Below are 27,731 nucleotides of genomic sequence, written 5' to 3'. Positions count from 1 at the left end.
CTTTAAAGTTACAAAAACAGGGATAAACCTCCCTCTTAGCACAGGGAAAATTCACAAGCTAAAACAAAAGATAATCTAACACATTTCCTTGCTATTACTTACTATTTCTGTAATAAAAGATGCTTAGTTCAGATATGGCTTAGGGAGATGTTTTTTTCCCTGCCCTGGTTCCTCGCTGACCCGGAGAGAACACAAAGGAACACAAAACAAAAACCTTCCCCCACAGATTTGAAAGTATCTTCTCCCCTTATTGGTCCTTTTGGTCAGGTGCCAACCAGGTTATTTGAGCTTCTTAACCCTTTACAGGTAAAGGAGGGATTAACCCTTTACAGGGTAAGGAGGGATTTTATGCTACCCTTAGCTGTATGTTTATGACAAGGCTCATTTAGGATCTCCTTGAATTCACCCACCAGGTGGAAGGCCTAATCACTGGGCCAAAGGGGGACCTACCCCCACATACCCCATCTACATGCAGAGGGCATGGCTTTGAACCTGTGCCACTGGGAGAGGACAGTCAGGCCCTGAACTTGGAGGAATGTTGCTCCATAGAGTGACCCAAAACTGGAGAGTTGCACAAGTGGTGACCCATGACTGTCCAGCCCCCTGGGGTACAGAGGGTCCCTCTGCCTTGTTTCCACCCCTCAACAGCCTAGGAAGCTGGGGTTCCCCTCTGGGGTATTTTGTGTGCCAAATGCTAACCCTGGGCCACCTCCTTATATCGTTCCTCAACTTGCAGGGTAGTAGTGACCTACAGCAAAAAGCCCGCTCCCAGAGAGAAATTTCATGCAGCTCTAAGCCGCGGTTTGTTTCTGTCAAAAAAGGCTGCTTTTGCTGCTTCAGAGCTTCACAGGCTACATGGAGAATCTCATCAGCGAACAAGCTGTGCCCCCCTCCCAGGCAGTGGGACCCTGCATGTCCATTGGGCTGGCTGTGAGGAAGTACTGGAACAGCACACTGAAACTGGGAGCGCTCCATCAGCAGCTAGTGACTGAGGTAGGATGTGCCCTAGCGATGCTGGGACCTATGTCATATAGGATTTGCTATACTAAACCAGATCGTGGTTGAACCTTCAGTGATCAGATTACACTTCGAAGCATGGGCTTTGATTAACCTCATCTAATCCTCAGAACTAGCTAAAATGATATTAATGGCTGTAAATATTAGCCAGCCCCTTTTAAAATCCAGCTACTGTATTTAGCTCTCTGGCCTGCTGCAGCAGGGAGGTCTGCTGGCTGCCTACATGCAGTGTGATCAAGTAATGCCTTTTGTTTGAAATTTATCTTACTTTTTTCAAGTGACCCTTTGTTCTCCTATTATGGGGCAAAAAAGGGGCACTAATCATTGTCCCCTTTGCAACCTTAACACTGTTCCTCAGTCACGTTCCCTGGAATAATTCTCTTTCCCAGGATAAATAGTCCCAGTATTTGCCAGACCACCTCCCAAGGGAATCCGGCCAGGTCTCTTTGTAGCCCCTCTTTGAACCTATTCAATCTCAGAAAAATGTAGCAAAGGTGAAGCTACCAAACCTGATCGCAGACTCCCACTGACATTCCCTCCAGTGAGGATGTGCCAGGGTTCAGTCAGGCTTTATTGGTGTTGTACTTTTGGTCCTGTCACCAGCAGTGAAGCAAAGGGGTCTCTATTGAGTTAGAGGAATTATTTGTTTCCCGTTTCCTGTGTTCCATTTTTAAAAATGGGCACCATTTTACAGGCTTTCCAGACCAATTTTGGAGCATCTGTTCTGTGAAGATAGTTGAGAATAATTTGTTTAAACGTGATAGCAAAATAGCAAATGTCTTCATTCTCCTATGTTTTCTCTCTAATAGAAGAAAACTAACAGGAGGGACATCTCTGCACTGAAGTCTACCCTGCAAGACGTGAAAGCTGAGAATGAGCGTTTGAAAAGCTGCTCACCCATGATTTCAGAATCAGGTGCATCATTAGCCAGTGCCCAGTCAACCCTCTCATGTCTACCACAAACCATCCATGCGCCAGACTGTGATTTCTCAGACACCTCGCAGCCACGGTCTGCATATGGTGTCACCAAGAATGTCTGTAGTGTCCATTCTCAAACAATTGAGTCATCTCTGGTGCCCTGTGATGCATGTGCAAGTGGCCAGGCCAGCCTCCAGGAGGTCGGTAAAGCCATCATCAGCATCTGCCACAGCCAGAACATCCCCTCGTCCCTGGGCAAATTCCAAGAGATGGTTGAGGAGACCCTAGGCAACAAGCCACTCACCGCTATGGACATGAGTTTCTGGGCATCAGAACAGAGCAAAGACCTCTCCCGTATCAACAAACATCTTGGGGGGCTGATGCAGCTGATAAACCCTTTGAAGGCAGAGCTGGAAGAATCTGAGAAACAGAAGGATGAACTGAGGAAGCAGATTGAGGACTTTGACAAGCTTCTTCAGAAGGAGAAGGAGACCCAGGAACGGCAGAGGAAGGAGGCTGAGCAGTACTTGGAGGAAAAGATCAAAGAGAATTTGCAGATCACAGCCAAACTGGAGAAGGACAAGGAAGATCTACGGACAGGTGCAGTGCCAGTCCCAGCTTGTCCCTAGTCAATAGGTGTTTTCATTAGACACAACCAGAGTCCCATGGAACTCAGTGGGAGTTTTGCCATTGACTTCAATGGGATTAGGATTTCACCCCTTGATAGTTGATTATTCCCTTTAAATTAACTCTTCTGTTCACAAATCTCTTCTTTCTCTGTATTTTTGGTGGCCGAGAGGGCAGATATTGCAGACTCCCTACTTCACTTCTGCTTCTGGAGGGGTGGCTGTTTCCTACTCACTCTCACCTTCTGGGTCCTTTTATTCCCTGCTGCTCTCCATCCTCTGGTCATCAGTGCTTGCTGACTGCGCCTGGCAAGCCGCAAATGCTCTACATACAAGCTGATGGGGCGGGCGGGGGGCTTTTCAGAACAGTACAACAGGCCTTGCTGTAATGTATCTAACTCACTAGCTCATAAAGGGGCCATTCAAAGGGAGGGAGAAATCCTCCCTAGGGGTCAATATGGTATCTTCACAATATGCTTGATCATCTACCTGATCCTCACCAACCTAAAGAGTGAGAATACAGGTGACCTGAGTCTGTTGGTGCAGCTGTGCCAGTGGGTGACATCTCTCTCTCGCTCTCTTTACCCACCAAACACTTGGTGTGATGATATGAAGTGTTTATTGGGATTCTGGCATTGGTGATGAGTGATGCATTATGTAGCTTGACCCTAATGAGTGTCAATAAAACCTTGGCCCCATCCCATCCTGTGTTCTGTATGTGTCACATCTGTTTCAGAAAAACTATTTCACAACTTTTTTCAAGAGTTTTTTAAACACATAAATTTTCCATATCCCTCTGGCTGGAAGGTCAGGCATCTTAAGACCAGAAGTTCAGTAAATAATAAAGATGATCAGCGATGTCGTTTTTCCTGGCTCCTCCATTTGTGAAGCATAGAGTGATGCACTCATTTGATGAGAAATGCCATGGTGTGATTGTTATGTGTAGATAAGTGCTGTAAAGGACCTGGGAGGTCCTTGCTAAGTCGTTTGTTCTGGTTGCTTTAGGAGCTGTTGTGCTGGAGGAGAGAATTTCCACCTTGAAAGAAGAGCTGCTGTCACAGCAAGCTACCATGCGAGAGCTGGGTAAGAATTCTCATGGGCTCATCCATCCAACTGATCTCATCCATAGACTTTATTCTCCTCTCACGCTGTTTTTACACCAGTGTAGTTCTGTTGACTTTAGTGGGGTCGCTCCCGATTAGCACTGGCGTAAGTGAGAGGAGAATCAGCACCAATGTATTTAAATACATTGTAGGTTAGATAAATGTCTATCAGGGATGGTCTAGACAGTATTTGGTCCTGCCATGTGGGCAGGGGACTGGACTCGATGACCTCTCGAGGTCCCTTCCAGTCCTAGAATCTATGAATCTATGAAATGACCTCCATCGTTGTAGTATCTGAGTGCCTTCTAACCTCCACTGCCCAGGTAACACACTAGGGAGAATCCTGGGGGCTGGGGCAAGATCCCATGAGCCTCTCAGAATCTCAGCCACTTCAGCACAGGGAACAGCAAACTTGAAATACCTAGGAAGAGAAGCCTTGGGGCTAGGTTATTCCTTACAGGTTGTGGGGAGAAGCTGTGCTGCAGTGGGAGCCACAAATGGACTCCTGGCTGACTTCCAAAATTCCTCCCAGGGCTCTTGGTTGACTGTTCTCTGCCACCCATCAGATGGGTATAGCAGTGCTCCCCCTGCACCAAGCCAGCTCTTGGTACAGAGGTAGGCCCGTGGCTTTGGGAAGACTAATGCCAGCATGATGCAATCTCTCTGCTTCCTGCTTACACAAGGGGAAGGCTCCATGTGCCACCTTCCCCCATCTCATGCACCCATGCAGAGCCAGCCACAGTGTGGCCCTTAAAGACTAACAGTGAAGCCTGTCTACCAGGCTGATACATGAATGTGTTTGCCCTGGGGTGCTAGCACCATGTGTTGGGACTCACAAGGTTGCAGGCCCAGGTGAGGACGGTGGCTAGCCTTCTGGGAGGGGATCTATTAGAGAATTTAAGTCATGCCAGAAAGCTTCCTCTCCCCTCGCTCATCCACTTCCCACAGGATCATGGAACCTGGGGAAGGAAGAGCCCATCTTTCCCATTTCCCCCATTATGAGCTCCCCCCATCCACAGCATTGGTTACAGGATGTTGCGTATTCACAGAGCTGACCAAAAGCACCCTGCTGGAGGAGATGAGGACTAAGATGGCCCACAAGAGCCAGATGACGAAGCTGGAAGACCAAGTGCAGCTGCTAACCAGCCAGTTGGAGAACGCAAGCCACGCACTCAGTGGGGCCACCACCCAGCTGGACAAGGAGAAGGCCAAAGTGGAAAGCATGCTCAGGCATGAGGAGGTGTGGCCATGGGAGGAACTGGACCTGTTGCTCCCTACCTTACCCGAATCTAACTCCTTTCTACTCTCCACTAGGCCATCTCTGGCTGGTCCTGGTCCATGCTGCTCTATCCATACCTCTCCCGTCATCCCGTCTCTTCTGTTCTGCTCCTTCTGCTGCTGCCCAGCCTTGTTTTCATTTAAGACTTATGCCAGGATTGTAAACAGGGTCTCTGTGGGAAGCTGAGGGCTCAGCTCAGTGTTCCTGCTCCCCTCCCCGCCCTGCTTTGCTTGTACTTCCCTGGCAATACCTTGTGCTATCCCTTTGTTCAAGAGGTGAGTATCGGACAGGTAGAGAGGAGCTGTGCACCTGAGCAATGTTGCCATCTTACTTGTGCACCGTCACCCTTACCTGCGGGGGAGCTGCCTTCTGAAAGCAGCCTGTCTGATGGATGGTTGCAACTTACTTACCTTCGTCAGTATCCCCTCTGTGCCTATTTCATACCCTCAGCGCAGGGGCATCTTGCTGTCAGTAACAAGCTCACTTTTGAAAATGGCCACTGATCAATTCCAGCATTCCAGGGAGCGCTCTAGGCACAGGTGGACAGGGCCCCATGCTTTTGGTGAAAGCTGGAGAAGCCTGATCTCCCCTAGAACCAGGCCCACTGGCAGACATGCCAAACCCGCAAAAAACTGCAGAAATTGGGCTTGTTTTTGGCTTAATTGGCTTGTGAGTTGCTTGTTGGCTAGTTTTTGGCTTGTAGCTTGTTGCTTTTTTTTTTATTATTATTAGCTCCCAGCAAGCAGGGGCAAGGTGGGGGAAGAGAATCAGGGGTGCACAACGGGCCCACCATGGTCCCAGACTGCACACTGGGAGGATCTAGTCACAGAGTATTGGGGTTCTTAGGGATTGGCTTGTTTTGGCCTTGTTTTGAAATGGGATTAGCTTGATTTTTGGCTTATTGTGCAATTCGGGGTGCTTATTTACCATGTGAAAGTTGGCAACTGTGCCCACCGGTGCCCATTTGGTGCTGCAGGCAGAGGAAACTCTCTGGTGCCCTCTGCTGCTACCTACACATATCACAGGTGCCAACATCCCCTCTGCCCAGTGGATGCTCCACCCCCCCCACCCGTACACCACCCTTGCCCCACCCCGATTCCACCCCTTCCCCAAAGTCCCCACCCACCCCGCTTCTTCCCACCCCAGCCCTACCCCCTTCCCACCCCCATTCCACTCCCTTCCCCCAAGTCCCTGTCCCTGCCCTGCCTCTTCGCCTCCTCCCCTGAGCACGCCATGTCCCCGCTCCTCCCCCTCCCTCCCAGAAAGTCCTAAGCACTGCCAAACAGCGGTTAGGCGGGACGGGGGGGGGGGGGGGGGAAAGAGGAAAGCAGGGACGCCACGTGGGGGGGAGAGAAGGAGGCTAGGAGGGGGGAGCTTGGCTGCTGGTGGGGGCGGAGCACCCGCTAATATTTCCCCATGGGTGCTCCAGCCCCGGAGCACCCACGGAGTTGGTGCTTATGTCACAGGCTGTGGCATACTAGTGGGTCACACACTTCCTTGGTAATGTGGGCCAAGCTGAACACCCAGGTAGGCTCCTCTTGCCTCCCCCCATCGCACACTCTTGCCCCCCTTCTTTATTATTACCCTTCCTGCTTTAAAGTACTTGGGCCGCTGAGGGTGACATCTGTACATATTATCTGCCTTCCTCTTTCTGTGAAGTCGCTCCAGGCCAAGCAGAGGGCCCTGTTGCAACAGCTGGACTGCCTGGATCAAGAGTGTGAGGAGCTGAGGGCCAGCCTAGGCGAAGCAGAGGACGACAAGGCTAAGCTGGAGCAACAGCTGAAGGAGACACAGGCTGAGAAGCGGCAGGTTCAGGGCCAGCTCGAAGCCCAGCAGGTCAGCGTTAATGTCCCCAGAGCAGCAAGGAGTTCCTTCAGCAGTAGGGGCTCCCCTGAGAGGCAGTGAAAGGGGAGCTAGAGCTGAACTGCTGAGCTCCAGTGGGGGAGGGGGGCCATTAAGGGGCTCAGGGCCATTAAGGGGTTCAGAATGAATGCCCCCCCTTGGGTACACCATGGAGTGCCAGTGTGCTTGGGGGTGGGATGAGGGTGAACAGGCTACACTGCACAATGATGGAGGGTTGAGAAAACAGTGAAGAGCATTGAGATGGCTTCCTCTTGCACTGGCTTCAGCCAGGCCGTCTGTCCATGGTTAGCATCGCCGGGCCACTCCTAAGAATGCTACTCCATTTTACTCAGTCCTTCTCCCTCTGACTGATGGGAATTTGTTCCAAGCAAGGAGCAGGGGCCTCAGGGACTGGCCCTCTCAGCAGAGCCCTGTTAGGCACTGAAGGTGTGGGCATTCCAGGACAAGTGCCACATCTCTGTCTGGTGCTGGTGCTCCCACATCACACGGAGACCCAATGGTTCATCACATTGGTGTGCTGCTCACTGGACAAGGAGATCAGATTCAGCCCTGAAGGCAATGTTACAGCTGCATGATGAACTCTTCTCCCCTCCTAGCCACTTTGCAGCACCCCCCTCCCCCTCCCTCTCCCCTGGACAGAATCACTCTGAGCTGGGACCACAGCAGGGAAGGAGCTTGATGAAACCTAGCCATACTCTTCCTGTCCAGTGCAGCAGCTAATGGAGAACCTGCAGCAGGAGAAGCTGAGCTTCGAGCAGTCCACATCCGAACTACTCAGGAACATCTCCGAGCTGGATGAGCTGCTCCAGGAGCTGAAGGAGAGGGAGAGGCTGCTGGTGTCCTTTCCAGACCTCCACATCCCTGCTGAGGCGCAGTTTGAGAGTAAGAGAGGGCATGGGGTGGGGCAGCAGACAGTAAGAGGGGGTAGCACACACCAGAATGGACAGCAACAGACTTCTACCCTCCCACCCCCACCTCAATAGTGCTCATGCACTGAGTGCCCTAGAGGGCACGTATCCCCCAGCTCATATACATGGGAGTGTGTGATTCCAGCAGCTGTTTTAGAATTACACAAATATAAAAATCAGACTTTCAATTAAACATAGAAAACTATCCCACTGAAAAAAAATCAGAGTTGCAGTCCAGAGGGATCGCCCATGAGACAAGTGACTATGAGATGTGACCCATAACATAGCATAGAGTCATGGGGTCATCTTAACCCTTTACAGACTGCAGCTGTGTATTGGAGGGGGGGGAGGGATAGCTCAGTGGTTTGAGCATTCGCCTGCTAAACCCAGGGTTGTGAGCTTAATCCTTGAGGGGGCCATTTAGCGATCGGGGCAAAAATCTGTCTGGGGATTGGTCCTGCTTTGAGCAGGGGGTTAGACTAAATGACCTCCTGAGGTCCCTTCCAACCCTGATGTTCTATGATTCTGTCTACATCCCCCTAAACCCACCTTTGGCTAACAGTCAGATACAGCTGATCTTGGCCATGTGTCCATAGGAGAGATGTCTGGTAGGATCTGGAATAGAGGTTCCTCTGGTCACACAACATCCCTGCAGATCAGGATGGCATGTTTTTAGTACAGCAGGACAAGATAATTCCACCTGGAAAGGTTCTGCTAGCAGCCTACCTACCCCAATGTTCTGCAGTTGACGGGTTGCATGGTGCTTAGTGAAGTGTAACTGGGCACAGCCCTCCATAGTTCCTCTTGCTACCCCATGTCCTTTTATAACAGAGCTCAGTTCTCCACTGTATCCAAGCTTGGTCTGGTGCAGGGAAGGAGGGAGCATCCTCAGGAAGTGAGCATCAGCTCCACCACCCTGCAGGCCTAGTCCCAGTGTAAGGTAGTCAATGACTTTATGCCAGTGGAGCGCCACTCTACCATGTCCCCTTCTTCCTCCCAGCCCACCTCCATCACCCAATAGGACCCATTGGCCTCACATGCCCCTAGTGCTGGAGTGTGGGCGTGGGATGCAGCTGGTGCAGGTACTAAGTGACCATATCAGCCAAAGAGTCTGTCCTAAAGCCTCCAGCTAAGGGAAGAGATTGGTCTGAGGACATGTGGAAGCTGCTTGAATGTAATGGGGTGGGGGAGGATGCATCTCGGTTCACTTGTTCAGCATGTTCCACTTTGTGGTGGGATGTCACGTCACTAAAAGGGGAAGCCAACAGCATGCTTCCAGGGGAGACTTTTGCTGGGCACCCAGGTAAGATGGCTGGCCCTTTGGAGCTGAGACTGGTCTATGGTTCAAGAACACAGCCTGGTCTCCAGTGCTGACACTAATGCCCAGAAGGTGAGGTGAAGTGCAGAAGCCACTGACAGACAGTTGAATGAGTGTTGGGTATGGGTGAGGGCTGTGGGTTAGAGCAGTGGTTCTCAACCAGGGGTCCAGGGTCCCCTGGGGGGCCTCAAACAGGTTTTAGGGAGTCTGCCAAGCAGGGCCAATGTTAGATTCACTGGGGCCCAGGGCAGAAAGCTGAAGCCCCGCTGCATGGGGTTGAAGCCCAGGGCCCTGAGCTTCACCACTGGGGGCTGAAGCCAAAGCCTGAGCAACTTAGCTTCACAGGGACCCCAGGCAATTGCCCTGCTTGCTACCTCCTAACTGGTCCTGGCTTTTATAAGCAGAAAAGCCATTGTTGTGGCACAGGTGGGCCATGGAGTTTTTAATAGCATGTTTGGAGGGGGAGGGGGCTCGGGCTCAGAAAGAAAAAAGTTGAGAACCCCTGGGTTAGAGGGTGGCTGATGGGCACAATGGGAGATTAGTGAGGACAACAATATCCTGGCAAAGTGGCAGAGACAAACTTCAGCTAAGAATGAGTACCCTTGCAATTCTTGCTGTCCTTCAGAGTAGCATGGCAGGGTCAGAGGTGTAATGGGATGTGCTACTCACCGCTCAGCGGTGCCTCCTCCTGGTTCAGCTGGGGAATTAGCTCACCATAGTCTGTTCCATTGCCTCAGTCACTTGCTCTACAGCCTTTCTCACTCATCAGGAGCTGTAGCCTCTCTCTGGCCAAGTCACCATCATCCTCCCCTTTGGGGTCTCATCAGTCTCTTCCCACAAAGTCTCAGGCAGTCTCCATCTCCACTGCACCACTCCCACAGCAGCTGGTAGGGGAACCAGGCCCACCCTCTGCACCAGGTTCCAATCCAGGGACCCTCAAACCCACAGTCCAGGTCTGTGCTCTCTTGGACTTTACTGCTCCTTCCCTGGACAGCTTCCTGTGCTGCCTTTTCAGGCTCCTGCTCTCCCCCTTGTATCAGGGGTGCATCTGCAGGCTTGTCTCCCTGCCACCTCTGCTAGCCTCAGCTCCTCAGTTTTGTAGAGTCTCCCACCCGTTCCTGCCCAGGTGAACTTCATTCTCAATTAGAATCATTGTCAGTTAGCTCCCTCACAGGTGCAGCCTATGGCTAATTGGCCTTCCTTGCCACCTTAACCCCTTCAATGCCAGTGTGGGGTGAACACCCCATCACAGGAGGGTTGTGTCACATGTGGCTTGTGACTAGCTGCCCCTGGGATACGATTTCTCTTCCTAGCTTTGTACCCATGGGAAAGTCACTGGTTGGAGGCTGGTCTCCCACTCCTCCTCCTCTATTTCCCCACTGCTTTACACACAGCACAGACCCTGCACTCGCAAGCGGTCACTTTAGTTACCAGAGGAATCACATGCTGGTTAACGAGAGTACAGCTTTCTCGCTACCATTGCTGCATCCTTTCTGCTTTGGCCCTGCAATGTCTGTGGCATAATTACCGTTCCTAGACTACATGAGAGGACTGGACCAGCCAGTCTGCTTGTGCTTTACAGCAGGGGTTCTCAAACTGGGGGTTGGGACCCCTCAGGGAGTTGCAAGGTTATTACATGGGGGGTCACGAGCTGTCAGCCTCCACCCCAAACCCCGCTTTGCCTCCAGCATTTATAATGGTGTTAAATATATAAAAAGTGTTTTTAATTTATTGGGGGGGGGGGTCGCACTCAGAGGCTTGCTGTGTGAAAGGGGTCACCAGTACAAAAGTTTGAGAACCATTGCTTTACAGAATTACTAGTGGTTACCTGCACATGCTCCAGGGCTGTCAGTGCCAGGAGGCAAAGGGGAATGTCCTTCTCAGGAGGAGTTAGGGACAGACATGCACGCATGCATGCACCAGCCCTGCTGTATCCAGAGGATTTGTGCACACCCACTCCCCTTGCCCCATTGTGCAGGGGAATCCTGTTTCATTGCAGGCACTGGGGACATCGCTGATGACATGGAAAAGCAGCTGCAGGCGAACAACATCCGCATCAGTGTCCTGGAGGAAGAGAACTCGCGGCTCAGGACCGCACTAGCCAAAATGAAAGAAGCGGCCCAGCAAGGAGTGTTAAGAGTGAGTCTGACCACAGGTGGAGAGGGCACCTCTCAGTGCAAGGGGGGCAGCTGTTGAAATATCAATAGGCAGTTGGCAGTGCAGGCAGAATCGGGGGTCAGTGCAACAGTGGGATCCCTACTGGACATGGAGGGTCCGTGACCCATCCCATGGCCCCTGGGACTCTGGAGCAGAGGGGTTGGAGGCCAATCCCATGGTCTCTCTAGACTTTGGGGATGGGGGAATTGAGGCTTATCCTGTGCTCCCTTGAGACTGTACAACAGGGGGACTTAGGACACATCCCACTCTGAGTAGACTTTAGGGCTGGGGAATAGGAGACCCGTCCTGTGGCTCCTGGAGGTGGTGGGGCTGGGGAATAGTTGACCTATCCCGTTTGGGGCTGGGGAATAGGAGACGTGTCCTGTGGCTCCTGAAAGCTGAGGAATAGGCGATCCGTCCCGTGATCCCTATGGGGGCTGAGGGACACCCCCCCACTGTTCTTGGGGGCTAGAAGCACAGGACCATTTTCACACAGCCTGTGCTCCAGGACTAATCCCACTACCTCTGTTCTCTACAGCTGAAGGTTTGATTCTGCCTCCCTGTACTTCTCAGTGAGGCTTATATGCCCCATTCCATTCCCCCTTGCGGCAATGCAGTCTAGTAACAAGAGCACAGCTGTAGGTCAGAACCAGTATGAGTCTGGGCTCTAATTTAAAATAGAAATGAGTGCAGACTGTTGGAATGTGCCAGAACTGCTGTGAGGCCTTGGGTGGAAGTCACATGACTTCCTTGCTCTATAGCTGGCTCAGCTGGAAAACTGGATCTAAAGAGCCACTGCGTTTGGACTGAGGTCTCCTGAATAACCCAAGTCTGGAAATCTCTGTTGTCACTTCCCCAGCATGGGCCTAGGCGGGGGGCGTGAGCAAGGCTCTCCGCTGAGCATGGCGCCTGTTCCAGAGAGCAATTACTGTATTAATATTCTTCATGTGGGCCTGCAGCCAATCCTGGGCTCTGGGATCACAGGGGGGCTCTGGGTCCTTCCTGGGGCCGATCCTGGGCTCTGTGATCACAGGGGGGCTCTGTGGCCCTTCCTGGGGCCAATCCTGGGCTCTGGGATCACAGGGGGGCTCTGGGGTCCTTCCTGGGGCCAATCCTGGTCTCTGGGATCACAGGGGGGCTCTGGGGTCCTTCCTGGGGCCAATCCTGGGCTCTGGGATCACAGGGGGGCTCTGGGGTCCTTCCTGGGACCGATCCTGGGCTCTGGGATCACAGGGGGGCTCTGGGATCCTTCCTGGGGCCAATCCTGGGCTCTGGGATCACAGGGGGGCTCTGGGGTCCTTCCTGGGGCCAATCCTGGGCTCTGGGGTCCTTCCTGGGGCTGATCCTGGGCTCTGGGGTCCTTCCTGGAGCCGATCCTGGGCTCTGGGATCACAGGGGGGCTCTGGGGTCCTTCCCTGGGGCTGAGTCAGTTTAGCATCAGTTTTGTATTTCACAAACAAAACCCTGTGCTGGCAAACGAGCAGTGGGTGCTAGGACTGACCCCTCTTCCCAGGCCCTGGCAGAGCACGTGAAAGAGCGAGCAGCTGAGCTGAAGTGGGTCAGCACCACATTAGCATGTGACACGTAAGCCCTTGTGCTCTGCTCAGCACATGCTGCCAAACCAGGCTCTAGGCATGCTCACTGCGCTGGCTGAGCGCCAGCAGGCCCAGCAGAATTAGGAGTTACAATAGAGTCATTCACTCAGTCGAAGCAAAAGCCTAAGGGCAGCCCTGGGGTTCCCATGACCAGGGAGCTGTTTGTAGGCTGTGGTGAGAGCAGCCTTTCTCTTCCCAGAGCAGGCTCCTAGAGGCTGCATAGAAAAGCAGACAATGAGTGCTGCTGAACCCATGCCTTGCTCTGCCTGGGAACGGGACATGGGCTGCAATACACTGCAATAGCTCAGGCCATGTCTGACTGTCAGTACAGTCTGTTCTTTGCTAGGCTTAGTCCAGTTCCTCATTTTTCCCTCTGATTTTGGAAAGGGAAGACCCTTCCAGCTAAATGTCTGGCCAGATGCACAGGGCAGTGGTTCTCTGGTAGCCGTGGACACTACGGCTATTTTCAGTGACAAACAGCAAAGAAAACCCCTGTCTGGAGTGCAGCGAAGACACATACAGCGCCTGACCCAAAACCCATAGGGGTAGGGGGGGGGGGGATCTGTCCAGTGGCGTAGCCAGGTTCTAACAGCAGGGGGAGCGAACACAAAAAAAGGCGCCACCCGCCGCGAAGCAGCGAAGAAAAGAAAAAAAAAGAAAAACCCAAGTCTTGCCGCCAAAGACTGAAGACCCTGCCGCTGAATTACCCGCTGCCGAAGTGCCGCCAAAGACCCGGAGCAACTGAAGGACCCGACGTCGAAGTGCCGCCGAAGACCCAGAGCGACTGAAGAACCCGCTGCCAAATTGCCCCGAAGACCCGGATGTGCCGCCCCTGCTGGGAAGCGCCCCTGAGTGAGTGTAAAAATTAGAAAGGCGCCACATTTGGGGAATGTGCTCAGTGGGAGCGGCCGCTCCCCCTGCTCCCTCCCAGCTATGCTACTGGATCTGTCCAGGCCTTTAGAGAAACACTGCTAGGGGGCTTGTCCATCTGTCTGAGCTTTAATTGTGATCTCATTTGGAACTCACAAAAGTGAGGAATTAATCTCACCCCTCGGGACAGGGAGCAGTAAGACAGGAGCTGTAGAGAAAGCTAATGCTCTTCTCCGGCTCTTCCCATCCTGGCCTCTCCACCCAGCTTTACTAGTGCCCCCCAGGCACACCCTACAGCAGCCCTTCATGCTGTACACTTGGCCCTCTCCACTCATCGTTACTTAGCTTGTAAATCTTGGGGCAGAGATCCCCTTGGTGGGGCGGCACAGACCAGGACAGTGCTATACCAATACAAATAAATAAGAATACCAGGTTTGGCCAGACTGAGGCCCCCCAGTAATTGCACATAGGACGGTCACCCCTCTCATTTAAGCCCTCCCACTTTTCAACTCAAACCTGAGCCCTACTCTTGGAAAAGGCTGCTGCAACCAGATGATGGAGTTGCATGTTAGTCAAGCCTAGTGATTAAGGGTTCCTTAGCTCTATTATCAAGGCAGAAGAATATTAATGTAAGATATTTTCTAGCAAGTGCTTCTGCTTCTCTGCTGCTCTCCGAGCCTGTGCCATCCCTCGGGCCACAGTTGCATCATGTGTTCTGTAGACTGCCTCCTCGAGGAAGGGTTGGTTTAACATTCTCCTTGTTAAAAGAGCAAGCAATAGGCTGAAGGCATGAGACTCGGCAGGCCTGACTCACCATTGGCTTGCACCTTACGCTGTCACTTTCACCAGTGCCAAATGCTACCAGACGGGGAGCATTTCACACCCATTTGCACTGGATAAGGAGCAAGGCAATGGGGAGGTAGGCGCAGCATGTTTGAAGAGGTGACAAGCTCTGCAATGGTAGCCTCCGTGTCAGCACCCTGCTCCTAGCGCACTGCTGCTGGGAGATGCCCACAGCTGCTAAGAATTAAGTCCTAGCTGAAAGAAAACCTTGGGCCTTTTGGAGCCTCTTCCTGGAGATGAGCCCAGCATTACAGCAGTGGGGAGGCTGTGTGGTCCGGTCATGGGCCATAGCAATCAGGCTCAGGGCTTGTTGAAAGGAACACGAAGGTCATGCCTACACTTCAGCAGCTACAGCATGGCAGCTGTGCCACTGTAGCGTAGAAGCTTCCTACGTTGACAGAAGCTTTTACATCGATGTAGTTAAGCCACCTTTCCGAGAGGCGGTAGCTAGGTCAACGGAAGGATTTGCAGAGTGCAAAATTTTTCACAGCCCTGAGAGCTTTAGCCAGGTCTGTCTAATTTTTAGGTTTAGACCAGGCCCAAGTTCGCAGCAAGTCAGGGTGTGAATCTACCTTGCCCTAGCCTGCTGCGCACAAACTCCCTTTGCATGGAAACAGGATGAATCAGAGCTCTCTGTGGAACAGTTAGTCCACAGCAGCAGGGTCCACAGGGGTGCTCAGTGCATGGTGGACTATTGCAAGGGAGATTGACACCGGGTTTGTTGAGAACTTGGTTTGTGTAGACAAGAACAACAGTAAAGGTCTGTTCTTGAGACCAGTTTCCATCTTGTGTCCAGACAGCGTCTCTTGCACTGGTCCCAGCCTGCTGGGGTGATCCAGCAGAATTAGCCCTACGTCTCTGGACCAGTGGAGCACAGGCCTTGGGCTGGCCCTCTACACAAGGCCAAGTTTCAGTCATCTCGTCAGTGCAAGGCCCTTTCCACGATGGCCCAGCCCATTCCGGTCATCAAACAGGAGCATCCAAAGCCACGGCCTCCAGCTGGGAGAAGACTAAGCCCAGAATGGAGTGGTTTCTCGCCAGACAGATGGTAGGAGAGACTTTCCTCACACCCTGGAGCTCCTTGGGCCCAGAGCAAGGAAAGCACTTGACACTAGATAACGCAGGCACCCACAAGCACTGGAGGCCTCTGGGGCCTAGATGTCACCCATCCAGTTCTCAGTCAGTCCCTGACAGACACCAGCCATGATAGCGCCGTGAACGAGGTGCACGATGGGCAGGAATGTTCTTTCTGATGCATCCCAGTCATGGCTTCCTGCAGATGCAGGGGGAGCTCCCAGCATCAAGCAGTGACCAGAGAGGTTCTAACCCTGAATTCTCCTCTCCCCAGCTCATCCCGCAGACCCAGCTCTGGGCTTGCTCCTCCTCCAGGACTGGCTCCAAGGACGGCATGATGGACCCCCACAAGGCTTCCACAGGGTGAGGAGGCCTGCTCTAAACACCCCCCGTCCCTCCCCAGCGAGGAGCTGTAGGGCTTGGTTTGCATGGAGACTTTGCATGGCAGGAATGGTGTCCCTAGCCTCTGTTTGCCAGAAGCTGGGAATGGGTGACAGGGGATGGATCACTTGATGATTACCTGTTCTGTTCATTCCCTCTGGGGCACCTGGCACTGGCCACTGTCGGAAGACAGGATCCTGGGCTAGATGGACCTTTGGTCTGACCCAGTAGGGCCATTCTTATGTGACTTTCCCTGCCTCAGGGGCTGCATCTCTAATGCCTTGTCCTGCTTCTCCTACAGCAACCCTGCCCTCGCACACAGACCTCCAAGCAGCACAGTGCCCCATCGGCTTGCGAGTGGCCAAGCCAGCAGCCAGAGCACAGCACTCCAGAGACCGCCAAGCAGCCATCTAAAGCCATCCTCCGCAGAGGCCACGTGGAAGGCAATGTCCTGCGTCTCTCTTCCAGTCGAGAACTCGACCATCAACACTTACGCCAGACTGAAAGGGAAAGGCAGCGCAGCCAGAGTCCAGGCCCGCTCAGCTCACAGCCCCAGGAACCACCAGAAATAGAACCCCAGGAGAGCAACCCCTGCTGGAGGTGTTCAGCTAGGGACACAAATAAAGCTGTTTACTGTTCATCCCCAAGGCTCCCTCCGAGTGCAGGGCTGCTGTCTGTGACAGTGAAAGAGCCGCAAAAGGGCTGTGCCACATGGGAGCCCAGGGCTTCTCTGCCACTCACTGCTCCCTAACTGGGATGGGCCACCTGCTGGAGTCAGGGCGGTCAGCTTGTGGGGGACGCAAGTTTGCAGATGACACTAAACTGGGAGGAGTTGTAGATACGCTGGAGGGTAGGGATAGGATACAGAGGGACCTAGACAAATAAGAGGAATGGGCCAAAAGAAATCTGATGAGGTTCAACAAGGACAAGTGCAGAGTCCTGCACTTAGGATGGAAGAATCCCATGCACTGATACAGACTAGGGACCGAATGGCTAGGCAGCAGTTCTGTAGAAAAGGACCTAGGGGTTACAGTGGACGAGAAGCTGGATATGAGTCGACCAACGTGCCCTTGTTGCCAAGAAGGCTAACAGCATTTTGGGCTGTATAAGTAGGGGCATTGCCAGCAGATCGAGGGATGTGATCATTCCCCTCTGTTCGACATTGGTGAGGCCTCATCTGGAGTACTGTGTCCAGTTTTGGGCCCCACGCTACAAGAAGGATGTGGAAAAATTGGAAAGAGTCCAGCGGAAGGCAACAAAAATGATTAGGGGTCTGGAACACATGACTTACGAGGAGAGGCTGAGGGAACTGGGATTGTTTAGCCTGCAGAAGAGAAGAATGAGGGGGTATTTGATAGCTGCTTTCAACTGCCTGAAAGGGAGTTCCAAAGAGGATGGACCTAGACTGTTCTCAGTGGTACCAGAAGACAGAACAAGGAGCAATGGTCTCAAGTTGCAGTGGGGGAGGTCTAGGTTGGATATTAGGAAACACTATTTCACTAGGAGGGTGGTGAAGCACTGGAATGGGTTACCTAGGAAGGTGGTGGAATCTCCTTCCTTAGAGGTTTTTAAGGCCCGGCTTGACGAAGCCCTGGCTGGGATGATTTAGTTGGGGATTGGTCCTGCTTTGAGCAGGGGGTTGGACTAGATGACCTCCTGAGGTCCCTTTCAACCCTGATATTCTATGATGCCGCGCCTTGCAAACAGCATCTCCTCTGGTGGAGGAAGAAGCATTGGCAGCGCCACAAGGAGAACCAGCCGGACCTCCCGGAGCAGCAGGATGGCTGCTGTGAGGGAGGCTGCCCAGGAGGAGGTGGGAAGGACGAAAGGACTGAGGGATCTTCTCAGGGATCCAGAGGATCTCTGGAAGACAGAACCCATATAAAAGGCTGTATGCTTTCCCACCTTCCAGCAGGAGAGATCACTCTATTCCCACATAGGAGCCCCTTAGGCTAGGAATCAAGAGCTCCATCACAGCCTGGATCATACCCCCCTCCTGTGGTTTAACATCCAGTGCTCGCTGCACACCCCTGCCACATCCTGGTTGGGTTTTGACAGCACATTGTGCTGCAAGGGCAGGAGGAAACAGAGCAGGGAGTTGAATTGCAATAAAAGATTCAAGAATTAAGACTTTTAACCAATAAGATTGCCGTTGGCAAATGACTGCGAGAAAAGGGGTGGGGAGAACAGGAAGGACTGTATTGAGTGACTGCTATATAAAAGCACCCACTGTTCTATTCCTTTTCAATGGCTCTGTTACCAAGTTAGGCTCTGAGAAGTTAGAGATGAAAGACTAGCTTAGATCAGACCGTCCTTGCTCCTACAGGGAAAGGACTTGGTTTCCAGAGAGAGGACAGAGCTGTTAGTAAACTAGTATTTTACATTTAAGCTTAGCCACTCCTTAAAGAGCCTCTGACAATTACTTTATTACAATTCGTGAGGCTTCCCACCACCTATTTTATGTTGGTCAACACTCTCTTAAGAAATTGCATGTGCAATTTCTCCTCCCTCCTTTATCCCGCATTAGGCAATACCATTTGTCCGAGGGCTTTTAACAAAGCACAACCAACAGCACAGATTAGCAGCAGGGAGAGCTCTGTGCATCTGCAGGGGGCATGTGCCCATTTCATATCTCATGCCATAGCACCAGTTTACTGGACTGAGGGAGACTAAATGTCATTGGAACCCACAATAAGATTCATCATCAGCAGAGATGCCTAAAAACTGAACCAAAGTGAGGCTCAGCAGATGTTCACTAGCCTCAGTCTAGAGGACTAAGCCCATGCCACTGCATTCTACTCTACATTCCACACTCCCAGGCTTGAGTCATGGCATGCAGCCTGTGGAAACTAAGTGTCCAGCATGCAGTGGGCTTCTGGTGGAATTCTCTGTACTATACTAGACAGAAGGCAGGCTAGATGAAAGTAACGGTCCTTCTGGCCTTGAAATCCATGATCCTTCATCGGACTAGCCAGGCTGCATTGCATGCAGGTTCCTGTAGTCCTCACCAGTGTGGCCCTTGGGTAGGTATATTTGCACACCCAGATGAAGCCAGGGGAGGCAAAGGGAGCTGGCTACGTGCCCAAAGGTTTGCTCTAGGAGAGAGGCATGGGCTAGCAGCCTAAGCATAGGACTGGGAGTCAGGGCCTCTTGAGCTCTGATACCAGCTTGGCCACATCCATCCTCTGGCAAGTTACTGGACTGCTGTGTCCAACCTGGAGATCACACTATCCCTGCGCTGTGAGCAGAGACTACTGTCTGGCATGTATCATGCCCTGATATTTGTATGGACCCTGAACCTGCAGCCAAGGCAGTAACCAGGTCACCACCTTGAACTCACAGCAATAATCAAGCCAGGCTCTTTTCCATGGCACACACCCCTTTCAACTTTTCTTTTGGGAGGGACCCTTTCTAAATGGCAGCTGGAGACTAGGAGAGAAAGGGGCTTGCTAGCCAGGCAGAGGGAAACTGAACCCATGCAGGGAGTAGGGAGGGAATCAGTGCTGGATTGTTCTGTAAAAGAAACAGCAACAAGAGCAGTGCAGGTTTCTCCTTGCTCTAGATTTAATAGCGCAGGTGGCTTTACAGACATGTACAGTGCATCAAATCCAGCAATCTCTGGCTGCTGAGTGGGGCTGGGACCCAGCCAGGGCTCCCAGCAGAGACCTGGACACTGCAACACATCCACGGATATTGTTCCGCCCCTGCAGCTACCTCATGCCATTCTCTCTAATAAGTTAGTATAAATAAAGCAAGCATTCAAACCCTCCCCACTTCCTGCCCCTGCCCTCCAGCAAGGTGATCTCCCAAGGGCCAGTGAGAAGGGAAGCACGTTGAAAGATGGCAGATCAACGCAGCTTCCAGGCCCCCTCCCCTGCTCCAGGTGTGGGCCACCGCTCTGTGAGGGATGAGAGGGGCTCAGCGCGGCCTTCGGTTACACCCAGGCCACCCTGTTGAGATAGCCAAGGAGTAACCGAGAGCTGAGCCAGCCCAGGGGCTCCTAGCAGCAGTCCTGGGAGTATAGAAAATAGAGATTTATAAAAGGAGAGAGTAATTGTCCCTTAGGAGCACTGGGCGGGGGAAGACTAGCCTGCCCCAGGGAGCACAGGGAAATCGACTTACAGCAAAGTGCTCGCACCAGCCACATGGACCAGCCTCTCCCATCGTCGCTGGAGCTTCCCCACTAACCCTTTAAGACTTTGCCTAAGAAGTCTGGCATCCCCTCCTTATTCCCCTGAGGGGGTCTCAGATGCCTCCTTAGCTTCTGCCCCCCACAACCCCCACCCCTCCAAAGACGCTACACTAATATTGACAGATCAGCTGCCCAGATGCACCCCCTCCCCCTACACACATACTCAGAGGCCAAGTTCTGCCCTCCCTGATCTTGGGGGGCTTGCATGGATTTAAGACAGGTCAGAATTTGGTCACATCCATCCCCACACTGACCCTGCCTTCTACCCCTGCCAAACAGGGCCGTCTGAGTGCACTCTAAAGGGAGCAGAACCTTTTCTCCACCCCAATGCTCAGGTTCTCGCTCTCTGCTGCCTGGGGATAACTGCTGAGCTGAGCATACAGCCCTGTGGGTCTGCCCAGCCCTGGGGACAGATGCACAGTGCTGCTGCTTCCCCCTGCTCAGCCACCTGCTGTGCTGATAGAGCCACTTCCCTGGTGCCCCCGTCCCCTGGAGTGCAGGTGGCTCTATCCCCGCAGTATGTCCATAGGCCAGCTAGCTCTCACCGCAGCAGTTACCTGGAAGGGAGATCAAGAGGGTCAGTAACCCCTTCACTGCCAGTGAGCTCTCTCTAGGGAAAACAGGGCAAGAAGCTGCCACGGGATCCTAAACCCGAGCACGCAGTTATTGTGTACTTAACACACCTCCCCAGACACCGCACCCCTCTCCCAGAGCCCACAGCCCCCAAACCTCCCAGACCCCCTACTGCAAGTATGCTGAGATCACCAAGGTGGGGCCTGGGGAGGCAGTGGCTGGGAGACCTGGCCTCATATTTATGCCACAATGTGTGGACAGCCTGTTATCCCAGCTATGAGGCTCATTTACTGGGTCTGTCCCGTTTCTGCATGTCACCGGGGGGGTGTCAAAGGAATCCACAGCCAGGTCAGCCCCAGTCTGATGGTGCTGTGCTGGGATAAGCCCAACAGTCACTGCCCTCCAGCAGCCGCCCCCAGGAACTTGCAGTGAGAGGCCTGAAGCCTCAGGGCCAGCACAGGCAGCTGTAGAGGGGGCCACCCTCTGATGCCACCCTCCGCTCTCACCCAGGATGTTGTGCTTGCACAAAGGGCAGGTCTGTTGCAGGAGCAGCCACGGATCCACGCAATCCCGGTGAAACTCGTGTGAACACGGCAACACCCGCAAACACTGTGGGCAGGAGGCGAAGCAATGAATGTCCGGGACAAATACATGCATCACAGCAGCCATCTTAGCACCCTGCCTTGGAGATGTGTCAGGCCAGAGCAGCGAGCCAGATAGCCCAGTATCTGCCTCCCTGCTGCAGTGGAATGCACTGATAGGCCAGCTGGGGAGACATCTAACCACCATGCAAGTATTTGAAAGGGGCAGGCACAGCGGAGCTGCTGGCAGCCTGCTAGCTGAGGGCAGAGGGTGGGGATTGCTCCAGGCAGGAAGCACTGGGATGGAGCTGAACATAGGCAGGAACTCTTGTGCCCAGAGGAGAATCCATACCCAGGTTCTGCCATGGGTTAGGGGCGATAGCTTTAACTGGCCTATGACTTTTCAGCCCAGCTTCTGCCACTGGCTAGCAGGCTTCTCGCAGATCTCCTGTGTCTGTCCCTAGCAGCAGTCTGGCAAGGCTGGTGCACAAGGCACTGGTCCCAAGACCCCAGCACGTCTCACCCCAGCCAGGCTCTACCTGGTTCTTGTGGAACTGGTCCAAGCAGACAGCACAGCTATCAATGTCACGGGCCTGGCTCCAGGGGTGTTTGCCAGGGTGGTAGCGCCGGGTCTTCAGTGCCGACAGCCTCCGCAGGATGTGCTGCTTGAGGTCCAGCTGGGAAAGCAGAGCACAGAGTCAGTTCCCAGCTGCACGTCCCCAATGGGAGCGAAGAGGAGAGGAGCAGAGGAGTGAGCCCACCTCGGTGTCCTGGTCTTGCTGGCCCTGCCGGGACTGCCGCTGGGCCTGCACAATCACACCCGTGCACAGGATCAGGGCGATGATCAGGATGGTGTTCCACAGCTGCTGAAGGTACTTCTGCAGGGCCAGCACACAGGAGCCATTAGGACACACTGGGGACTCCATTCTCCCCTAGCTCAGCTGCAGCACCCCCCTTAGGATGGGATCCCCTTTGGTACTTGGCTCTACTGCTCTTTCATTCACCCCTAGGGGTGCTATTGAGGAACATCTCTCCCTCCCTTCACTACCTGAGGCTGGGACTCTGCCCCGTGACGGGAGTCAGAGCTGGTCCCCTGGTTGACAGAGCACCACACTAACCAATGGGCTGCTCCAGACACCAGATAGAATGGAGCTCTTTATCTTGCTGGAGCCCAGGGACATACATGTAACCACTTGCAGGCACTGCGTGCCTGGAACCCCAGGGACACCCTTCAGCCAGCAGCAACACAAACCTGGACCCGCGAGCTGTTCTCGCCTGTGCAGATAACTCCTTGCCACTCTCCATACAGCCCACCCCGGGACAGGCCGCAGGTCGACCACAGGGTGAGAGTCACTCCCTGCAGAGAAAACACAGCACCATGCATCAGCCAGCGACAGGGCAGGGCAACACCAACACATGGAGGCAACAATGAGACCACGGAGGGGCAACAGGAGATAGCAGCACGAGATGGCACTGGGAACAGGCCATACACAGACATCATCATGTCACAGAGCAAGGAGGGCAGGATCCTGCTCTAAGTGGCTTGCCTGGCATCTGGTCACCTCAACGGGCACTGCTTTACCAGACAGATCCTGACAAAGCAAAGGGAGCCTGGAGTAGAGCAGTGAAAGCGGCCAAGTTAGGAGGGAGCCTATGTCTGTCTATAATGTGGCTAAGTGACAACAGGACATGAGTCTGCAGTTAGTTGGGGCGCCCTGGGGAACAGAAAGTAGGGTAATGGGGTGAAGTTAAGGAAAAGTTGGGGCTGAGATGGAAGGAAGGATGGCCTAGTGGGTAAGGCACTGACCAAGGATTCAGGAGACATAGGTTCAATTTCCGGTTCAGCCCCAGGCTCTGTGACCTGGGGTCAGTCATTCAAGCGACTATGTGCCTCAGTTTCCCCCATCTGTAAAAGTTTCCCCATCTCTCAGGAGGCTGAGGATAAATACATTCAGTAACGTGTGCCCAGATAAATTGCGTATCGAGGTAGACAGTTGCTCCTTGGCAGTGAGGTGTGTCTGGCTGTGGAATCAGCTCCCAAGGGAAGTGGTAGAAGTCCAGCAGGGCCAGGCCATTTCACACTGGGTTGGAGAAAGCACGAGGCCAGGATGCTATGATCTCACACACATATTCCCCAGTCTGAGCACCGACATGCACCCAGCCCTGAGCATGCATGTACGCACGCCATCCCCTCCCTGCTGAGACTATGTACCAGGTTCTCCAGCAGCATCGCTTGGTACGTGATCTTGGCCGTCACCCGGAGCCCCCTGTTAGCAAAAGTTGAAAACAGCGTTAGTCCCACAGGTTCCCTGGGCACAGGCACCTCAGTCATGCAGCCAAAAGGGGCATGGACGAGGAGAGCTCAACGTTCTGTGGGGCGGGGGATCCCAGCCCACAACCTCATCCTGCCACCCAGGCTGCAGCTTAGGTGCCTCAGGAATGTCCCCTAGCCTGCCTCTCATGTAGAGGATTGCCTGTGAGCTATGGGTCACAGGACAGCACAAAAGCCCCCAGGAAGCCATGGAACCCACATAGGAAATAATGGAGCCCAAGACACATACACAGAGAGCAAAAGGGAGGCAGTAAGAGAATGGAGCACTGGGACTGACTCCTTGAGTAACCTGGGGCAAGTCACTCTGTGCCTCAGTTTCCCCACCTGTAAAATGGTGGCAACGACACTGACCCCCCCCCCCCACTTGTGGGGGGGCTGAGAGGTAAAACAGATGTCTGCAGAGTGCAGTAAGTGCTCAGTGTTCTACCCCATGGGGCCCCCACCCCAAGGCAGTCATGAGGCCCCATCACCAAGGGAGCTGCTCTCCCAGGCCCCACCAACACTTGGAGGCAGCTGTTAAGCAAAGCCAGGCTCCATGAAGAACATGGAGGACAACTTTTGTCATCTTAGCCCATCAGCTGAGCATCACGGTCCAGGGCTGGATCCTCTCAGCACTAGTGCTCTGGGCCTCATTTTCTTGCCACTTCAGAAGATGCCTGCTACAAAAACGGTGGCAGGAAGCAGAGCTGGCCACTCCTGGTGCCTTTCAGCATTTGTTGTATAAAGCCCAGTTCTCAAAGGTGGCCTCTGGGGGCGCTGTACCAGGTTTGAATGGCTTGGAGAATGAACAGGGCTGTCCCTAGAAGGGTGTGGGGCCCGGGACAAAACAGCCTGTATGGGCCCCCCTTAACATTTTTTATACAGGTGAAATCTGGTGTGAGGAGGTGACACCAGTACTGGGGGGCAAGGGACGATGGAGTCTCACAGGGTGGCACCTATGCTAGGGGTGAGGGGGCCCCCTGTGTTGGGGGGGTCCCAGAAAAGGGAGGGTTCGGGGCGCAAGGGCAATGGATGGGGTCAGTCTGGCACTGGTGTGTTCTGGCGGCGCTAGGATGCTGGTGGCCAGTGCAGCGGCAGGCGAGCAAGAAGAAGAAATACAACATGTGCTTCCCGCTGGTGAGTGCGGGGCCGAGCCCTGCTGATGGTGCCAGGCCCCCCACTAACTCCCTGAGCCGGCCTGGCCCCCCAACTCCCCCCTCCCCCCCGAGCTGGCCTAGTGCCCCCCCGCATGACACATGCACACTGAAGCGCAGGTCCCCCCAAAGCACAGGACCCGGAGCGGTCACCCAGATTCACCATACCCAAGGGACACACATGTGAATGGGACGACAATGCAGCCCAGACAGCACCACACACAGGCTGGCAGGGCCCTCAAGGGGGCAGAGGAGAACACACAGAGCCCTGGCTGGGTCCCAGGGTAGCGTGTGTATACCAGCACAGGCACTGCGGGGCTAAGGCTCACCCCCCCACACACACTTTTCTGGAGCTCGGGGTAATGCGTGTGCACATGCGCACACACACACTACAAGGGCTAAAGATCACACACACAGGGCTTTGCTGAAGCCCTTGACAGTGCTTGTGCATGCACACACACCCCCAGCCCTGCAAGGCCTCGGCATTCTCCAGCTGCCCCCCCCCCCCATTCCCGCCGGCGGTCTCTTACCGTAGCAGAGCCCCGAGAAGCCGGGTGACATTGTCTGAGGTCTGGATCACAATCACGGGCTTGGAGAGCACCTGGGACACATCCATCTGCAGCAGGATGGAAAACGACAGACATGTCAGCAAGGCCATGGAGCCAGCCACTGAGCCCCCACGGCAGGGTCACGGGGAGCCGGTGCAACGCTCCTACCTCTCGGATCGTGTTCTGATTCAGCGCGAGAATGAGCAGGGCTGATGCTCCCAGAACTAGGGCTCGCTTCATCTGTGGGGGGAGAGTGCACAGGGCCAGGGAGAGACACAGTTGCACACGCTATGGACCACACACAAACATGGAGGCCAAGGGAAGGAGATAGGAGGCTGGGCCCAGCAGCCTCAGGACAGGGTGGGTGGGCAACCAAGCCATTCCCCCCCAAACCCAGGAGATTTTCCTGAGGGTCACCCTCTGACTCAGGCTCAGTGAGCCAACCTGTGGTGATAAGAGGGGTCCTGGTCTCCAGCCCGCTGCTGGCGTTCCAGGAAGTCACTCCAAGGCAGGAGTAGCCTGGCTCCAGTTTGCCCTCGCTGAGCGGCTGCAAGGATCCCCTGCTGCCAGGCAGAGTCCTAGGGAACATGGGACTGACTAGATAAAAGGGTTGCCACTGCCAGAGGGGCACACTGCAGGTCCCAAGGGGGCACTGTCATAGGGCACACCCAGTGCTAGAGACCCTGGCACCAGGGGTGAAAGTAATTTACAGGATTTACCGATACTGCCGGAGTCCTGAGGGGGTCGTGGCCTCATCCGGAAAAGGCGTGGCCTCAATCAGAAGAGGCGGGGCCTCTCAAGATTTAAAGGCCCTGGGGCACCGGCTGTGGCTGGGAGCCTCAGGGCCTTTAAATCAACCCGGGGCTCCTAGCTGCAGAGGTGGCTGGGAGCCCCTGGGGCTCATGGGCAAATTAAAGGGCCCAGGGCTCCGGCCGCCGCAGAGCTCCGGGCCCTTTAAATCCCCACCGCAGCTCCAGCTGGGATTTAAAGGGCTCGGGGCTCCCCACCGCTGCGGGGAGCCCAGAGCCCTTTTAATCCCAGCTGCGGAAGCTGGTGCGATCCGGCACAGCGTACTGGCTCTTGCCGGTACACCGGACCGGTCCGGCTTACTTTCACAGAGGTCTGGCACACACAAAGGGGCACATGGGGAGGAAATCCCTACTGCCATACTCCACAGTGGGTACCCAGGGGGCAATGCCATGGGGAAGCTACTGCTGCCGCTGTCCCCAGGAGGGCACTGCTGTGGCCCAAGGATGACCCACTGAGGCAGCAGTGAGTCACCTTGTTGACCACGGCTACGGTGAAGGACTCCTCCTTGCTGCCCCTCGGGATCTCCGCATGCTCCTCCCGCACCGGGACCACCGCAATCCAGCTGTCCTCTCCCTCCAGCTCAGGCTCGGCATCTCCCATCTGCAGGAGAAGAAGAAGCTGTCAGGGGGCTGCCTAGCCCATCTCAGGGCCCTGGGCCCAGCCACTCGCCTGCAGGTTCCTAGCTCCTCAAATGCAGCCCGATGAGAAAGGCATCATGCTCCCTTTGCTCCTCTTGGCAGGGGCTCCATGTACCATCCACAAAGCCACGCGGTGTCCTCTGCCTCGCTGCCTGCCAGACAACTGGCAAGGGCTGGCCGTGGGGGCTGAGCCCGCTGCCCGCCTTGCCCGGCAGTTTGTCTCATTGTGTCCCTGAGTCTGGCTGGCTCCACCTGTTGTCTCTTGTCCGGTGCTTGCTCCTGGGCAGGGCCCTTCTCTGTGCTGGGTTGTACAGCACCTGGCACCACAGGGTCTGGGCCATGCCGGGGCTCCCAGGCCACCCAAGAGAAAAGAGGCCAAAGGCCAAACCCAGCCTGGACCTGCCCGGGAGCCACTGGCCGCCCCAGCCTGCCTGGGCTCGGCTGGAGCCAGTGTGCCCTACAGGTGACAGCGCCTCCGAGCCGCTCCCCAGCCAGCCAGCCAGCGAGCGCGCTCCCCCCGGCCCGCGCTCCAGGGCTGCATGGGGCCCCCGGCGCGGAGCGGCCAGACCCGTACCAGGAGCAGGCTCCCCTCTATCGCCTCCTCCCGCGGCGGCGGGCCCCGCTCCGGGCCCGGGTCCAGGCGGCCCCCCAGCAGCGCCCCCTGGAGCGTGTAGCCCCCGGCGGCCGGGGAGCGCGGCTCGGCCTCCTCCGGCTCCCGCAGCGCCAGCACCTCGACCCGGGCGGCCGCCGGCCCCGCCAGCGAAGGGCCCAGCGCCGCCACGTGCCCCAGCAGGACCGGCAGCAGCAGGCGGGCCATGGCCGCGCTCAGTGGGGCGACAAGCCGGAGCCGGAGCCGCCGAGCGAGTAGCCGCCGCGCGCGCGCGCGCGCCCGCCCGCTCCCTCTGCTGGGCCTGGAGGACTCGCCGGGCCGCCGGATGCCTCCCCGGGCCTCCGGAGGACACCCCACACGGG

General features: G+C 54.7%; 2 protein-coding genes across 2 annotated transcripts; one reads left to right on the top strand and one right to left on the bottom strand.

The window, feature by feature from the left end:
* The first annotated feature begins 855 nt into the window (after nt 1-855).
* On the top strand, nt 856-16,524 carry LOC135890524 (coiled-coil domain-containing protein 157-like). The gene is made up of 9 exons (XM_065417944.1): nt 856-993; nt 1,827-2,535; nt 3,567-3,644; nt 4,684-4,904; nt 6,603-6,822; nt 7,515-7,688; nt 11,011-11,171; nt 15,846-15,934; nt 16,254-16,524. Exons 1-9 carry the CDS (start codon nt 856-858, stop codon nt 16,522-16,524), a joined length of 2,061 nt encoding a protein of 686 aa, XP_065274016.1.
* A 4,154-nt stretch (nt 16,525-20,678) lies between these two features.
* On the bottom strand, nt 20,679-27,576 carry RNF215 (ring finger protein 215). Its single transcript, XM_065418051.1, has 10 exons — nt 27,334-27,576; nt 26,593-26,721; nt 25,480-25,551; nt 25,294-25,379; nt 23,511-23,565; nt 22,551-22,655; nt 22,060-22,176; nt 21,838-21,975; nt 21,224-21,326; nt 20,679-20,701 (listed from the first exon to the last, which is right to left on the bottom strand). The coding sequence occupies exons 1-10, from the start codon at nt 27,574-27,576 to the stop codon at nt 20,679-20,681; spliced, it is 1,071 nt and encodes a 356-aa protein (XP_065274123.1).
* Between the last annotated feature and the right edge of the window lie 155 nt (nt 27,577-27,731).

This window comes from Emys orbicularis, chromosome 16 (genome assembly GCF_028017835.1).
Source record: "Emys orbicularis isolate rEmyOrb1 chromosome 16, rEmyOrb1.hap1, whole genome shotgun sequence".
NCBI classification, from domain to species: Eukaryota; Metazoa; Chordata; order Testudines; family Emydidae; genus Emys; species Emys orbicularis.
This window is presented reverse-complemented; position numbering and strand designations above follow the sequence as displayed.

Bases quoted from the DNA above. Each gene is read 5' to 3' on its own strand.
- RNF215 (XM_065418051.1), bottom strand. From the start codon at position 27,576: ATGGCCCGCCTGCTGCTGCCGGTCCTGCTGGGGCACGTGGCGGCGCTG. The intron at 25,380-25,479 runs GTAGGAGCGTTG...ATCCTGCTGCAG, and splicing joins ATCAGAACACGATCCGAGAG to ATGGATGTGTCCCAGGTGCT. The intron at 21,976-22,059 runs GTGGGCTCACTC...CTGCTTTCCCAG, and splicing joins AGCAAGACCAGGACACCGAG to CTGGACCTCAAGCAGCACAT.
- LOC135890524 (XM_065417944.1), top strand. From the start codon at position 856: ATGGAGAATCTCATCAGCGAACAAGCTGTGCCCCCCTCCCAGGCAGTG. The intron at 4,905-6,602 runs GTGTGGCCATGG...CTTTCTGTGAAG, and splicing joins GCATGCTCAGGCATGAGGAG to TCGCTCCAGGCCAAGCAGAG. The intron at 11,172-15,845 runs GTGAGTCTGACC...TCCTCTCCCCAG, and splicing joins CCCAGCAAGGAGTGTTAAGA to CTCATCCCGCAGACCCAGCT.